The sequence below is a fragment of the Dryas octopetala genome, chromosome 7 (genome assembly GCF_963921425.1).
Source record: "Dryas octopetala chromosome 7, drDryOcto1.1, whole genome shotgun sequence".
NCBI classification, from domain to species: Eukaryota; Viridiplantae; Streptophyta; class Magnoliopsida; order Rosales; family Rosaceae; genus Dryas; species Dryas octopetala.
The window spans coordinates 8,449,758-8,465,232 of NC_141372.1; the positions used below are offsets into that span (position 1 = coordinate 8,449,758).

Sequence of the window (15,475 nt, forward strand, 5' to 3'; positions counted from 1 at the left end):
AGAGAGAAGCACACCATCTCCATCTGGTTCTGCGTCTCATCGCCGTCCTCTATTCGCCAACTCTTTCTGTATTGCCTTTGGCTCTGCAAAAAGCAGTGAAGTAAATATGGGACTTTCCAAAGAACAGTTGCTTGCTCGTTTACAGGTTTACCCTCTCTCTCTCTCTCTCTCTCTCTCTCTCTCTCTCTCTGGGTGTTCCATTTAGTTTATTCCTCTGTATATTATTGGACTGTGCTATAAAATCGATTTGGGTATTCTTTGTTTTCCATTATCAATATTCAAGGTCAATTAGAAGAGTCACATCCTTGATGGGTTGTCTTTGATTCTTTACATTTTATGCGATGAGCTATATATTGAGTGTTTGCCAAATGACCAAGATGAAGTGGGTAAAGAACAATAAAAGTTACTACAATTCTATGATATTGTTAGGCACTGTACCATGCCTTGTTTACTTTTTTTTTGGACGAGAGTTTGATATTTCTTTAAGGTCTTTGAATTTGAGAATATTTGAAATTATAATAAAAGCATTTCTGGTAACATTGTAAATACTTAGTGGAGCAATTGCATACACATATATGTGTCTGTCTACATAACTTTGGAACTATTTAGGCTTACATATTGGAGTTGCATTTGGTTCAGCTTGTGTTGTGAATGAAAAGCTAATTTACAGAATATTGAACATTTGAGACTACAAAAAGAAAAAGAAAAAAATCCGAGACTAGAATGTACTTGGGTTATTGAGTATGGCCATGGTATTAGATTTTAATATTGTATTTCTTAAATTTCCTGGAACTAACCTATACTGTTGGTTTTATTAGGAGCTTCAAATTGATTTTTCCCAGTACGAACATCCTGTTGTTTTGACAGTTGAAGCTCAGGTAAGTGAAGATAAAAGAAAGAGGAAAAGAACTAAATTATATTTCGTCGTTTATGTGGTGATTGTTTACATATTCTGAGGCATGAATATGATTTTTTCCATCAGGCAAAATATGTTGGACATCTGGGAGGTGGACTAAGTAAAAATCTATTCTTGAAGGTATGTGATTCCAATACACTGGAAAACAGCATTCCCATTGCATAATAGCAAGTTTTGCAGTTTTTTTTTTCTTCCATTCTCCGCTGTGTGGCCCAGCACCTACAGTTTTCTATCAATGCAGGACAAGAAGAATAGGTTCTATATTGTTTCCGCTTTGGCCGATACTAAAGTAGATCTGAAAGGTATGCAAGTATTCCTAATTCTAATGAATATGTTATGCATGAGCATTTTGAGATTTCATTAACTAGTAATTTTTGAGCTGTCATGCTTATGAAGTGTGTCAGAATGAATATTTATGAGTGTTATTTACAACTTGAAAGCTGAGCAGTTCTATCTATAAGGCTTGGTTTGGGAAAAGGTGGCTTGAGAATGGCTCCTGAAGAATCACTGGGAGAAATACTTCAGGTTGGAATATGCTTATATTCACTTTTCTGTAAGCTTTGGATTCAAACAAATTAGAAATGATATTGTTGCTTTGATTTTTGAGAATCTTCTGGCATTTCAGCTGATACTTTGGAATTTATATCGACTGTATTATATTCTTTTGAAAAAATAAAAAAGAAATTATGCTATTCCAAAATTTTTGAGAGAATGTGCAGAAGAGTCCATATTTTACTCTCCATATCCCAAGAGAAGTTGCAAATTCACTTATGGCGTGGTTGTATGGTTTTTTATTGCTATATTGCCATTTTGAAGGTTGCAAAATCTGGCTAGTGGTTGTGTCATATATATGTCATTTCTTTTCTGATGCTGTTTCTTGCATTTTATTTGCAAGGTCCCACTGGGTTGTGTTACTCCTTTTTCCCTGGTGAATGAATCTGCACGGTATACATTACTCTTTCATTTAAGTAAATATAATATTTGTTTCTCTTCCTGATTTTCCATTCACGTGTTATAATTTTGTTACTCTTGGCCTTGAACTTAAAGTATTTTACTTTTCTTTTGAAACAATTTGAATCAGTTATTTTTTATCAGGCAATTGATGTTGCTTTGCCTACGTAGCAATACAAATTAACATTAATCAGCAACTGACCAAATATAAGTTGTAATTATGTCCATTTTTAATTTATGGAAAGATATTCCATTATCATCCTTACCATTTTAGCTGGCGGAGTTCATGTTAATGAGGCTGTGTGTGGTGCTAGTTTACTCCCTTTTTGCAATTTATTTTTTCTGTGAATTCTCTTAACTTTGTCTGCCCTTTTTTGTTGGTAAAGCCAAGTCTCTCTGTTGTTGGATCAAAGATTTAAAAGTCAGGAGCGTTGCTTCTTCCACCCATTGTCAAATGACATGTCAATCTGTAAGTGATAAAGGTTTCCACCACTTTGCATCCATGATTTGGCACTGCAATCATTATGATCTTTTTATTTTATTTTTCTTAAATAAGATTACCACTGATCCATGACATATGTTATATGTTTCTGTTTCCAGCACTTAGCACCCAGGGTCTTGACAAGTTTATTAAATCAATTGGGAGGGACCCCTCATATGTTGACTTGGAGGTAATTAGAATTAAGTTTGTCAGTAAAGTTTATTGAATACTAGATTGCTTTGTCAGACACTATTTGTATCTTGCAGGCTAACCCTTCGGTTGGGAAGGATCAACCTCCTGATCTTGCTTCTCTTGTTCCATCTGGTTCCACAGTGTTGCCAGTTCTCCCAGAAACAGCAGCTTCCTCAAAAGTTCATATGGAAAATCAAGTTTCTGCAGGTAACAAGTCAACGGCAAGTGCAGGTACTATCATTTGAAAATGCGATTCATTGTTGATATATAGAATGAGAGTTGATTCCGGAAAAACTTATCCTTAGCAAGACTGACCTTAAGTAAGGACTTAGTGGGCGATTGGCTCAGCACCAGCATTAAGGAGGCCCCAAAAAATTTCCATTTATATATATATTATATCCAGAAAAGAAAAAAAAGAAAGGCCCTTTCTTTTATTGTAAAGAGGCCCAAATTTTTTGAGAAGTCAGTTTTATTGCAATTGTAAAGAGACTACAACAATACATTCAATGTTCTTTTTAAAGAGTCCCAAAAAAAAATTAAGAGATCTAATTCAATGAAACTCAAATTTATCATGGGTCTTATAGTAAATTTGATTTCATTTCTCTGACTCTCTAACTCGGTTTTTTTTTTTTTTTTTCCCTATGAGTTCTTGATTTGAGATTTCTATCTTGATCTAGAGGTTTCTATAGCTTCCTCATGTTGAACTTGTGTGTTAATTGGAATGTGTTCCTAGTAGATTTATCCAATGATGAGAATTTTACTATTCGATTTCTCTAAAGTTCAACTTTTTTATACTCATCAGTATAGTTCTTTGATAAGTCTATTTTTTCTTTATGATAAAGTTCACAGCGTTATTTTTACCTTGTACATTTAAGTATTTCATTAAATTTATTTTTTTTTTATTTTTTTTTATACAAAATTGGATATTCTTGTGTGGGATTTGGGGTATGTAAACAAAGGCTTCCGTTTTTTGTCATTCATGTTAACCAGTAAAATGTTCTTTCATGATGCAGCAAATGCTTCTAAGCGATCCATTAGTGCCAAAAATACTAAGGACAAACCGGTCAATGGTGTGCATCAGTCAAAGTCCGTAACAGATGTTGGGAAATTGGTCGAAGATTTACTGGACAAAACATCTGCACTATTGTTTTCAGAGGTTAGAAGAATACTTTGCTTTTCTCCGTTCTCAACTTTAGAATACTTCTTTTTTAGGAACTTAGGCTCATGGAACCAAGTCATACAGATCACGGAGGAGACTATTAAGCAACATGGAGGGCAGCTGGGAACTGTACTATCCAATAGTATCAAAAGCCATCTTAGTGCAGAGTTGAACAGCACCATTGTAAGTATTTTTCTTTGATGATTGAATTTTTTGTTTTGAAGCAGTGGTTATTGATTAATTAAGAATCTATTAGATTATCATCACAATTTTATAGAGCACATGGATTTCATATTGAGGCATGGCTCTTTGCTGTCATTGCTGTATATCTAAGTCTGAGAAGTTTTTGAAACAATGGTTTGAGTCCATGGTTATGAGATCATCTTTGTTGCAGATGACGTTTAAAAACAGTGCATATAGTGAAGGGTTTCATGCTGGCGTGAACCATCATGCAAAGCGTACGTATTGATGATTTGTTCTCCCTCTCAAGAGAGTATTGCAGAATCACACTGTACAATGTTCCTACCAATTTTCAGTTAGTTTTATGCTATGCTATATCAAATATTCTTTACCACACTTGAGAGAATAGGTATAATCATCTAACTGTTTTGGATGCCTCGTTTTCTTTTTTTCTTTTTAATGCCCATTCATGTTTCTTCATTATGATGGATTGGTTGTTCTGGGTTTCTTGATATTTATCAATGCTGGCAACAAAATCTGACCTAGTGGATTTGACTTATTACTCCCTACTCATTAGCGTGTGTCCTTGGATTGCAAAAACGGCATATTTGGAGGATTAAAACATGTATCCATGTATATATTTACATAGTTAAGACATTCACAAGAATGCCCCATGTATAAAAAGCAGAAGTATAATATCACAAATTCACAACATTAGAAACAGGGTATTTTGGTGAAATGGTTGTCACAACATTAGAAACAGGGTATATTTTTCATGCGTTGTTGAATGCCAATTATGATGTAAAGGACCAGCTTTGCTCCTGCACCAAAAAGTCATTAAGGGTCAATCGGCTAATGTGTGGATGCAAACTTTGTCCAGAAGTAGAAGCATGAAAAATATACCTGATCATTTTTGAAGTGATTAATTCCGATTGACATGATAATTAGGAGTGCAGGATCGATCACATACCAAATTTTAACCAAAGGTCTAGAGAATAGAGCAAGAACGCCACCATGGATTCTCTGCATCAAAACATGAGTTCTGCATGAGGAGGCTACGATGCATAACAATAATTGAGAACGTACAAACTTAAAAGCTTACATATTTTAACGTCAACTCTATTTGTAACAAAATATTTTTTCACTCATTTTTGTCTGTTGAAATTCATGGGTTCCTTCATCTTATTTACAATTATCAATAGTAAAACTGAAGAATACATCATATATGATTTTTGAATTTTAATAGGCGACTTAGATTACAAATCAAACATGAAATTAAAGCTCTTGAAAGAAATTAGAATTACAGATTTTTTGTTTTCCTTTGGCGGGAAGATAGAGCGATGAATTCATTACTCACCTAATCACCCAGCAACGAATTTCAATGATCAGAACTGTTTATATTTTAGAGGATCATTCAAAGATTACCTTTACAAAAAATCAGTCAAATCAGAAATTGTTTAGCCAATAAATCATTTACCCTTTTATCTGACATACTGTATTTGTTTGCACAGTTTGGATGATTGATTTTTACAGGAACGACCCTTAAGAAGATACCGAAAAAATAGACTGTCTCGATCATTGAATTTCCCGTTATGTGGTGGCTGGGTGATTAGGTAAGCGTGAAATTACCGAAATTACCGCTCTATGATGAGTCTTTATATATAAATATATAATCCATATTTTCATTTTATTAGAATAATTAAGGGAGTTAATTACATTAATTGAACAACACTAACCAAGTCTAGAAGTAGCATTACGATCCTCATTTCCATTACCAGCACCCTGTACTGGTTCAATTGGGCGATATCTTCTCCGAAACGGCCACAACGACCCCAACCGACTCCACCTCAAGCACCGCCGACCCCTCCCTCTCTCTCCACCACCGCCACCAGAACCCTCCGACGACGACTCAAACCCATAACTCAAGTCGTCCTCGGACCCAACCGGAATCTCGACCCGGCAAACCGGGCAAGAATTGTGGAGCCTCAGCCACGGAACAATGCACTCGCTGTGGTACACGTGGTTGCACGGCAGCTCCCTCGCCTCCGCTCCCACCTTGAACTCCTCCATGCAAACCGGGCATTGCGGGTCGTTGGTCAGATGGGTCTCTCTGATTTTCACGGTGGGTATTGCGTTGATCACTGTTTCCGGTACCGGAGGGGGACCGGGTCGGTCGTTCTGGGTCAGCTCCTCGATCAAACCCTGTAGACCCGACCCGAAAAAGAAGTCTCCACGATCAACTCCAGGTGGTACTGGCAGTACTGGGTTTGGATTTTCCCGTCTGGAAATGGGCCCCATTGGCTGAGAAGGATCAATGGGTCGGACTATAATCCAAGTCCGGGGACGGTTTCGGGTTCCAGGTTCGGGTCTCGGGTCCCAATTCGAATTCTCTATACCGTCAAAGCTACGGTTCCGTCGCCGGCGGCTCGGCCTCCTGGGAGCTTGAGTTTCGGGCTCCGGGTCGAAGAACCCGGGATTGAAAAGGCGGATGGGCGGGTCGAGCATGAGGGAGAGCGCTTCGAGCAAACGGGCTTCCGGGGAGGCGTCGAAGTCGGTGTAGTCCACGAGGAGTCGGGGCCTGGCCCGGTCCATCTCGCAGAGGAACTGCCCGAAACAACGCGGGCAGACAATGTCTGATGGGTTGTTGTTGGTGGCTGAGGGGATGATCCTGACCGTCCGATGGCATTGGTAGCACCAGTAGAGCTGGGGGGTTGATCTGGCGCCGTTGATATCAACGTTTCTGATCACGCGAGGTGGGCTCAGAGACATGTCTGTGATGAATCAAATTTGGGTTTTGATTGTTTGGAAGTAATTAAAATGGGAATATATTGTAGAAGAAATTACAACTATTTATGGAAATGACTGAAAACAAAGAAAGAATGGCTTTTGGGGTACACAAAAGTAATGCTCTCTTTCTTTCTCTTCTGGGTTTCACACTGTTTCGTTGTAACAAAGAAAAGGATGAGTGCGAACTGCGTACTGAGCTATGCAAAATTTGAATTTGGAGGGAATATTGGTAACTGCTAATACCTACTTTCTTCGAGTCCAACTGTTTAGTGGGCCTAGACTGGGCCGATGACCCAAACACGAGCCAATCTGGGCTTACGTCATTGTTTTGATCTCCAGCCCAAAAAAGATGAAATGCTTAAGCCCATCGATCAAATTTTGTTAATGGGTCACATTACCAGTCACAGAATCACATGCAGGATCACAGACTCACAGCTCACATCCACGAGATAAAAAGTGAGCATAATTATAAAACCAAGAAAGAAAGATTCTAATGATTTGAATTTTGAACTTAAACAATGGCGTATTTAGGTAGCAAGCACATTCAACTGTGCAGATATAAAGTTGTTTACTGACTCACAACTTTTTAATGGAAAAAATGACAGCTCCTATCACCTATTCACCTCTATGTGCTATTCTCCAAAATTCATGCTAGCTCATGATTCAAATGAATGAGTAATCCAATTCTTTAATAGAAAAAAATTATTTCTATAATAATATATTATAAATTCCATTACCATATTCTTTTTTAGACGATGAGGAAATATTTTTATGGTTCACTCTTGTCATGGTTAAGACAATCAAATAAATTTTAGAGATAATTAGGCTTGAGTTTTTTAGAAAAACAATTTTTAGATGGAAACTGAGGGTGTTTAAAAATTTATAGGAAAATTCTTTTAACTCATAATAAAGTTCTTTAATTTATAAGAATTTTTTTTTAATTTATAATAAAGTTTTTTTAATTTATAAAAAAATCATTTTAATTCATAATAAAGTCATCCCTCTATTTGAAGGGTATTTCCCCTCCTAGGGTGTAGAGTGGACTTTGTAGAAGCTACATGTTAGGTTTTAACTTCAGAATTTTGGGCTCTACCTAATATAAAGCCGTCAAAAAAAAAAAAATAAAAGGATTTGATTAAAAACTCTAAATTATTATTGATCTTAATCTAAAAAATACTCATAAAATAAACTGAATTCTAAATCCCCCTATTTATTTTATATAATTTGTCTAGAAAGGAAAGAAGGGTCTGACCAAAGTTTAATTTAATTGTAGCCCATATTTTATGAGATGAAGTAATGCAATGATACCATTGGCAGACTGCAAAATAATATATGCCACTGTAGCTTATTTCCCAAGGAAACATATTCAATGAAGGTAGTGAGTAGTACTACAAGTACTAGTAATATTTTAATAATTAATGCAAACCAATCCCTTTGACAAAGGATGATGACTGATCCACATAAATTTGTTGGACTAAAATATTAACAGAATGATAAAATAGAGTGTAAATATATGTGCATACATGTGTATATTTATTGAATCTTACATAATGAGTGACGTAATGGCTTCCGTTACGATCTTCATTCATTTGATCAACTTTATATATAACTAACTTTATTCAGTTATATATGCATTCAAATGTGTGTCCTCTAACTTAATTCCCTTATCAAATATTCATTTTAAAAAATTGTTTTATGTGCCTGTCACGTATATAAAATTTAATTTTTGATGAAAAAGACAAATCGTAGGTACCTATATTTTATTCAAAATAAACATGCTTTACTATAATTTTATTTTATAAATATAACAAGGAAACGTATTGCATATATTAAACAAAGGTAGAGGACCAGAGGTTACTATGAATTGGTTCCTTCCGTTCCTCTCTACTTTTCTAAATGTATTATGATTAGACCGTATTTGGTATTGTACAATGGTTTATGGTTAATTAATAAATTTTATTTTTCTATGGATGTATGTATGTGCCGAAGTTATATATATATAAGGTTTTTTTTTTTTTTTTGAGGATTTTTGTCGCCAAACACTTGGTGATTGTACCGATCGAGCACTCAATAGTAATTTTTTTATAACAGCCGAGCGTTGCAACAATTACTCGTCACCGTTTCTTCCTCCGATTTTTTAGAGTACTTCCCGACGGTTTACCCCATATCCTATGTCCAAAATTCTGGAATTAAAACCTAACATAAAGTTGAAAAATCAGTGCCGAACTTTCAAGAGAAAGAAAAAAAAAAAAAAAAAAAAAAGACATTACCGTTAAAAATTCGTGAAAAGAAAAATGCGGGCAACTGCCCTAAAAAAGGACTGTATATACTCAAATGGAAAAAGGTTGCTAGCATTCATTTTCTTTTACGAAGAATTATTGCATTATATACGTACGTGTATATATGTGTATATTATAATTTATCAAAAGTTATACATATGTAACGTGGGCGTACATCCATTTTTTGTATGACAAAGGCCAACGTCAGAGCTAGGGATTTAAAACTGGATCCAAATAAAGAAGAAAGCCAAAACTATGTGCATTAAGTCAAGGAAGAGGAGAGGGATTAGGTGACTTAAACCGCTCACAACCAGTCCCATAATAATTTGACAAAAAAAAAAAAACCAGTTCCATAATTGCCAAGGAAGACCAAACAAGTGGAACATGAGTTCATAACATCATCTTTGCCTCTTAGGCTTCAAATTAGGCCTTTTAAAGGTGTGCATGGCATTTTATTAAGTGCCCAAAGTCAACAACATGGATATATTAAGAATTACAAGTTATTTTTCTTAAAATAAAAAAAATAAAAAAACAAAAAAGAGAGAAAAATTTGTTTAGGTGTTTCATGTTTGTATGGGACCGCGGGCAACGGGGCAAGTTTGTGTTTGAACGTTGAACTTTGAACTTTGAAGGCAACTCTAACAGGGTCATGCATGATACGTTCATGACATCTCTTTCTTTTGTTTTTTTGGTAAAAGAGGGGGCCAAAACATCATCTCTTTCTTTGACCTGCATTCTTTTTGTTTTCTTTTCCTTTCTTTCGGTATGTGAGGACAAGTTTTACGTTGATAATCTACAAAGTTATTGCCAAATTAAGACAGGTCATAATGGCACTACATAAACAGTGTTGAGACTCACAACTGCACTACATAAACAGTGTTGGTTGCTCATGATATATTGAGAAAGAGCATCGTTAGGACTTATCAAATTTATGTATCAAGTTTTGTTTCCTGAATGCTCGATGTGGAAGTATTTCATTAATTAATTCATATATGATTTTATTTCGGGACTCTTTATTTATTTTTAACAAATAAAATATTGACGTATATTGTGACATATGATTTGGGACTGAAATTTGGTACACAAGTTTGATATCTCTAATATTATTGATTGAAAATTTTTTTTTTTTTTGTCAAACATCTTATATATTCTGTTATTAAATTGTTAATTATGATAATTCATTGATTAGATAAAATCACATGTGCCTGGTATTGATTGTTGATATGACAATATATATATATATTATGTCAAATTGTAGATATGACAAAACAACAGTATTCCTGATACATTCATTTACATTTACAATGTAGGTATGTAATTGTTCAAGATGATGAAATTGAACCTCTATCATAATGCTGTTCATGAGTAATGGCCCTTATATGAGGTGGAAATTAACCTCACCATGCGTGTCAATTCAGATGCATGATAAGACTATGGGCCGGGCTTCCATTTATGGGAGACACCCTCATAGACTTTCATGAATTACTTTTCTGTGCCTGTCAAAAGCTAGCTTCTTTGATTTTCATCTTTTCACATTTTTGAGGTGGCAAGTTTAAAATAGAGTAGGAAGCTAGATTTGAAGGTGGTCTTGAATCCTTAGTGAAAGCTTTAGCTCAAAATGACAAAAGTAAATTAAAGAATAACAATTACTAGCTAGCTATAGCATTTTGACCGAACATGTATATATATATATATATATATATAAAATAATACTCTAAAATTAACTGATTAGTAAGTTAATACAAAGTTAATCACCTTGTTGGGCCAACCGCACACTATAATCTAAAAAATCCAAACTAAAATAATCAAATACAACCCAAAACTTGGTCTAGCTAGAAAATAATAAAAGGGTTAGAATGAAAAGTGCAAAAGCTACTTGAATGGGCATACATAAGCTTTTGTCATTAGTCATTTTCATTGCATTTGTGATCTCAAATTTATAAAAAGCATCAATATATTACTCCTCTTTTGATTATACATGGCACCACAAAGTTACAAAACAATGCAAAAAGTTAACAGAGGGTCGTTTGAAACTGGGTTTACTTTATTGAAGGAGCATTTCTTTTTGCATCCCCATGTTCCCATGGTTCTCAGTATATGGTTTAAGATGTTAAGCTAACCTGCAAAGTTTGGTAAATGCAAAACGAAATTTTTTAAAACAGAAAAAAGACTTTTCTTGGTGCTTTTTGAAATCATATGCTTGAAATGGACTACTAGAGTGATCACTTCCATCTCTTAGGCAAAGCCAAATTTTCCTTAAAATGTTAATTTTTTTAATAATTAACGACAAAAAAATTTCCGACTTACTTTCTCATTACAATCTATTTTTTAATGTTTTTTATGAGTACGACTGTGCAAAGTATTAAAGTAAATCTCATATACTTGCAATCAATAATTTATAAATGACACTTGTTTGTGGATAAACCCACACCGATCCAACAGCCAATCATGGCTGGACACGTGGCTGGTCAAACCCAACTTCAGTGTTTGACTTCTCAGTGGTCAGACTTTGACCTCCATATCATTACAGCTCAGCACTTCCTCTGCCAGCTCAGAACGGATCTCCATGCCGAGTCCTCTGTGCCCGATCCGACCCGAACCGATGATCTTCCATAGGATTGAGTGTTCATCTTTCCACGGTCATCCCGGTTCGGCTCGGCTCGGCGCAGGAGGAACCTCGTTTCGAGTTCTAGCGTCAGCCAGTTACGACTCGGAAGGACCCCTATCTATTGGATCGGTTCGGTCAGGATTTTCATGTCCGATCCGATCACACATGGGCTTCATGTATACGCATAAGAACATGTGTTCGGGTCAGCTCGGCTCTCCGCCGCCATTCCAAGGAAGACCACGTTGGGATGAACCGCCACACTTAAATGCACCTGACAAAGGTCTTCTGACAAAAAAAGGCAACCCAGCCTGCATTCATGACTACTGAGGCAGTTCACCTGGATCTTCCATACTTGCATTCAATGCAGCATTGAATGCAAAGGAGGTGGGTAGCTGTGCACGCCACTGTTCACGACCGAACGCGTGGACCTTTCTCAACCAGCCAACCACATGCAGGTAACTTACTTATCACAAACTCATTTGCCTATATATACCAACTTATATGTGCAAAATAGCAGATCTAGCTATCAACCTCTCACCAGACAAACACTTAAAAAAAAGCCTTCACTCACCCAAGAGCATACCCAACCTGCTGGGAATAAGCCCAGAACATTTGCCTTGTTCTTCATATTCTCCCAAGTTCATCCTTTGTTCTTCCTCACCTACCATCAAATACACCATCACTGACTTCATCATCGGAGCGTGTTTGGCTGGTACCACACCGGTCTATCTCCTTTGACCTTGTTTCTCTTACAGGAAGATCTCACATCATCATCCAGCAAGACTTCGGATCAGCCAGGTCACTATCTCTAAGTTGTTGCATCTCTCTTACGGAAATTTGCATCAACAGATTGGCGCCGTCTGTGGGAAGATCATCTTCAGCCGTTGTGTTCATCACCACAAGTGCTAATTTCTTCCTCCAAACAAGTCATCATGGCTACCATCTTTCGTGACAGCAGTTCTTCTTCAGGAGCATCCCGGAGTGATGAACAACATCAGCCTGAGACACCTGAGAAGACGAGGGGAGCACAACTCCCCAGGACACCAAAGTCCAAAGGCCCCTCAAAAATCAGGGCTGCTCACAAACTCCTTAGGGAGAACCAACGACATCTGGCCGCTGAGAATGCACTTCTCAAGCAGAATAACGAGCTGCTCGCAAAACAGGCCGAGCTGGCCGAGGAGCTTGCGCGTCATTGTGCTCAGCTCGAGAACAGCGATAGATCGGGTTTCCGATCGCGTCGAACCCGAACCGAGCAGGAGGTCCTTTCGCCGTCTCCTTCTCGGCAGAGTACTTCGGCCGAGCCGGATGATCAGCCCGCTCGGCAGGATGCGGATTGTACATTCCCAGCCTTCGAAGACATGCCCCCGGCCGAACAGGCCGAGTTCCTGAACGCCCACCGTCTCCTTCAGCGAAAGCAGGCGGCCTTCGGGAAACATTCTTCCGGGGGTTTGAGGGAAAACCGTGCTGATCTCAACACCAGTCAGTGACCTCCAGTTCGATCCCGATTGGGGGCCATCAGTCCAACCGGTTCAGCCGAACCCAGGGTCCCAATCAGGGATAGGCTCGACCCTACCACCAGCCAAGATCCTCCCCTATCAGGAGCTCATTCGGGCAGGCGATCCGTGAGTGACCGACTAGGATCTACCATGGTCATGTCTGATCGACGTCCGGTAGGCGAGAGGATCACTCGTCAGCCAGTGAATGAGAAACTCGGTAACCGCACAGAGTGCTCAGGGGAAACTGCGGCCGAGCCGATTCCACCCAATGTGGAAAATCTTGTCCGGACTTTGGTTCAAAGCCAAATTCGGAGTGTCCACGATCGGCTCGGCCAAGTAGAGGTTTCCAGGGGATATCTCGGCAGAACCGACCACGGGGAAGAGCTCCCCCTCCCGTACACCAAAAGGATCATGGATGCTGAGGTCTCCCGGGATACAAAACCCCCCAAGATGGATCAGTACGACGGGACCAAAGACCCATACGATCATCTTGACAGCTTCAGATACGCCATGGAGGCCCGCCAGACATCTGAAGCCACGAAGTGCAGAATATTCCCTTCAACCTTGAAGGGATCGGCTCGGGGATGGTTCCGAACTCTCCAGCCGAACTCCATTGACTCTTTCTCCGATCTCCGGAGAGCCTTCCTGACGAGATATCGGGTTGTATCCGAACGACTCTACAACTTGAACGATATGTCGCTCATCAAACAGCAGGAAGGGGAGAGCCTTAAGACCTATCTGATCCGCTTCAACATCGAGTATACGAAGTGTGTCGATTGCGACGACAGATCGGCTAAGAACGCTCTTATGCAAGGTCTGCTCGCCGGGGGACTTCGCTCCCATCTGATGAAGAACCCTCCATCCACCTACGATGAGCTTTCTGCTGAAGCCACCAAATGGGCGCGGGCTGAAGAGTGGGATGCTCAGGTGGAGGCCCTGAAAATCTAAGCCGACCCCGGCCAAATGGAAGGAAGAAGAGGTCGCGAGCCCCAAGCCTCAGGCCCAAACCAAGAAGTCCCGAATTGAGGAACCGCGCCAACTTCTGGGCAAGGGGCCCAAGTTCGTTTAGTACTCGGAGGACACACCAGATCGGCTCGTCCGAGTAGGAGCCTAGCTCAACCCTGAACAACGATCGGCCATACTTGACTTCCTCCGTGCCAATGCGGAAGTGTTCGCCTGATCTTACGATGACATGCCAGGCATATCGTCTGACGTGATCACCCACAGGCTGAACATCGACCCGGGATGCAAACCGGTCTGTCAGAAGAGGAGGTCGTACGATCCGGTCCGATATGCAGCCATGGCTGAAGAGGTGACCAAATTGCAAAACAACGGGTTCATCCGGGAGGTCAACTATCCCAATTGGCTTGCCAACGTAGTCATGGTGAAGAAAAATAATGGGAAATAGAGGATGTGTGTGGACTTCACCGATCTGAACAAAGCATGTCCCAAAGATAGTTTTCCACTACCCAGGATAGATCAGCTCGTCGATGCGACGGCGGGACACAAGCTCCTCAGCTTTATGGATGCCTATTCTGGGTACAACCAGATCCTCATGCACAAATCTGACCAGGAAAACACATCCTTCATAACCGATCGCGGCATGTACTGCTACAAGGTCATGCCCTTCGGCCTCAAGAACGCTGGAGCCACATACCAAAGGCTGGTCAACCACATGTTCAGATCTTCCATAGGCAAATCCGTAGAGGTCTATGTGGACGACATGCTGGTCAAAAGCATCAGGGCGGATGATCACGTCAGGGACCTCTCAGATATGTTCGGAGTCCTGAAAAAGTATCAGATGCGGCTGAACCCAGCCAAATGTGTCTTTGGGGTTCGGTCAGGAAAGTTCCTTGGCTACCTGGTCAGCCGACGGGGGATCGAGGCCAATCCAGAGAAAATCCAAGCCTTGATCAATATGAAGTCCCCAAAGACACGCAAGGAAATCCAGAGTCTGACTGGAAGAGTCGCCGCCCTGAACCGGTTCATCTCAAAATCCACGGACCTGTGCCTCCCTTTCTTCAAAGCTTTGAAGGGAGCAGGGAAAGGCATAGAATGGACCCCCCAATGCGAGCAGGCCTTTCAAGATCTGAAAAGGCACATGGGGGAACCTCCTATCTTATCCAAACGAGAGGAAGGTGAAGAACTTTTTCTCTACCTCTCCGTTTCTGACTTGGCTCTCAGCTCAGTTCTGGTAAGAGAGGTCGGCGGCGTACAGCATCCAGTCTTCTACACGAGCCGAGCCCTCGCCGACGCCGAGACCAGGTATCCAAGATTTGAGAAGATGGCTCTTGCCCTGGTCAGCTCGGCTCGGAAACTAAGACCCTACTTCCAGGCTCACTCAATCATCGTCTTGACTGATCAGCCACTCAGGCAAATCCTGGCCAAACCTGAGACTTCGGGTCGGCTCATCAAATGGTCAATCG

General features: G+C 39.6%; 2 protein-coding genes across 2 annotated transcripts; one reads left to right on the forward strand and one right to left on the reverse strand.

Annotated features, from left to right (window-relative positions):
• LOC147279328 (YbaK/aminoacyl-tRNA synthetase-associated domain-containing protein) lies at positions 1 to 4,452 on the forward strand. The gene is made up of 12 exons (XM_086250491.1): positions 1 to 145; positions 819 to 878; positions 983 to 1,036; positions 1,158 to 1,218; positions 1,365 to 1,441; positions 1,812 to 1,861; positions 2,254 to 2,336; positions 2,468 to 2,538; positions 2,615 to 2,771; positions 3,554 to 3,696; positions 3,784 to 3,882; positions 4,094 to 4,452. The coding sequence occupies exons 1-12, from the start codon at positions 107 to 109 to the stop codon at positions 4,166 to 4,168; spliced, it is 969 nt and encodes a 322-aa protein (XP_086106617.1). The 5' UTR covers positions 1 to 106; the 3' UTR covers positions 4,169 to 4,452.
• A 113-nt stretch (positions 4,453 to 4,565) lies between these two features.
• Positions 4,566 to 6,648, reverse strand: LOC147279329 (RING/U-box superfamily protein). Its single transcript, XM_086250490.1, has 3 exons — positions 5,616 to 6,648; positions 4,783 to 4,902; positions 4,566 to 4,700 (listed from the first exon to the last, which is right to left on the reverse strand). The coding sequence occupies exons 1-2, from the start codon at positions 6,646 to 6,648 to the stop codon at positions 4,868 to 4,870; spliced, it is 1,068 nt and encodes a 355-aa protein (XP_086106616.1). The 3' UTR covers positions 4,566 to 4,700; positions 4,783 to 4,867.
• Positions 6,649 to 15,475: the final 8,827 nt, after the last annotated feature.

What these genes read in the sequence shown, in the direction of transcription:
- LOC147279328 (XM_086250491.1), top strand. Translation starts at nt 107, where the DNA reads ATGGGACTTTCCAAAGAACAGTTGCTTGCTCGTTTACAG. An exon ending in AGTTGCTTGCTCGTTTACAG is followed by an intron (nt 146 to 818) that starts GTTTACCCTCTC and finishes TGGTTTTATTAG; the next exon opens with GAGCTTCAAATTGATTTTTC. An exon ending in CCTCATATGTTGACTTGGAG is followed by an intron (nt 2,539 to 2,614) that starts GTAATTAGAATT and finishes TGTATCTTGCAG; the next exon opens with GCTAACCCTTCGGTTGGGAA.
- LOC147279329 (XM_086250490.1), bottom strand. Translation starts at nt 6,648, where the DNA reads ATGTCTCTGAGCCCACCTCGCGTGATCAGAAACGTTGATATCAACGGC. An exon ending in TAATGCTACTTCTAGACTTG is followed by an intron (nt 4,903 to 5,615) that starts GTTAGTGTTGTT and finishes GTTTTGATGCAG; the next exon opens with AGAATCCATGGTGGCGTTCT.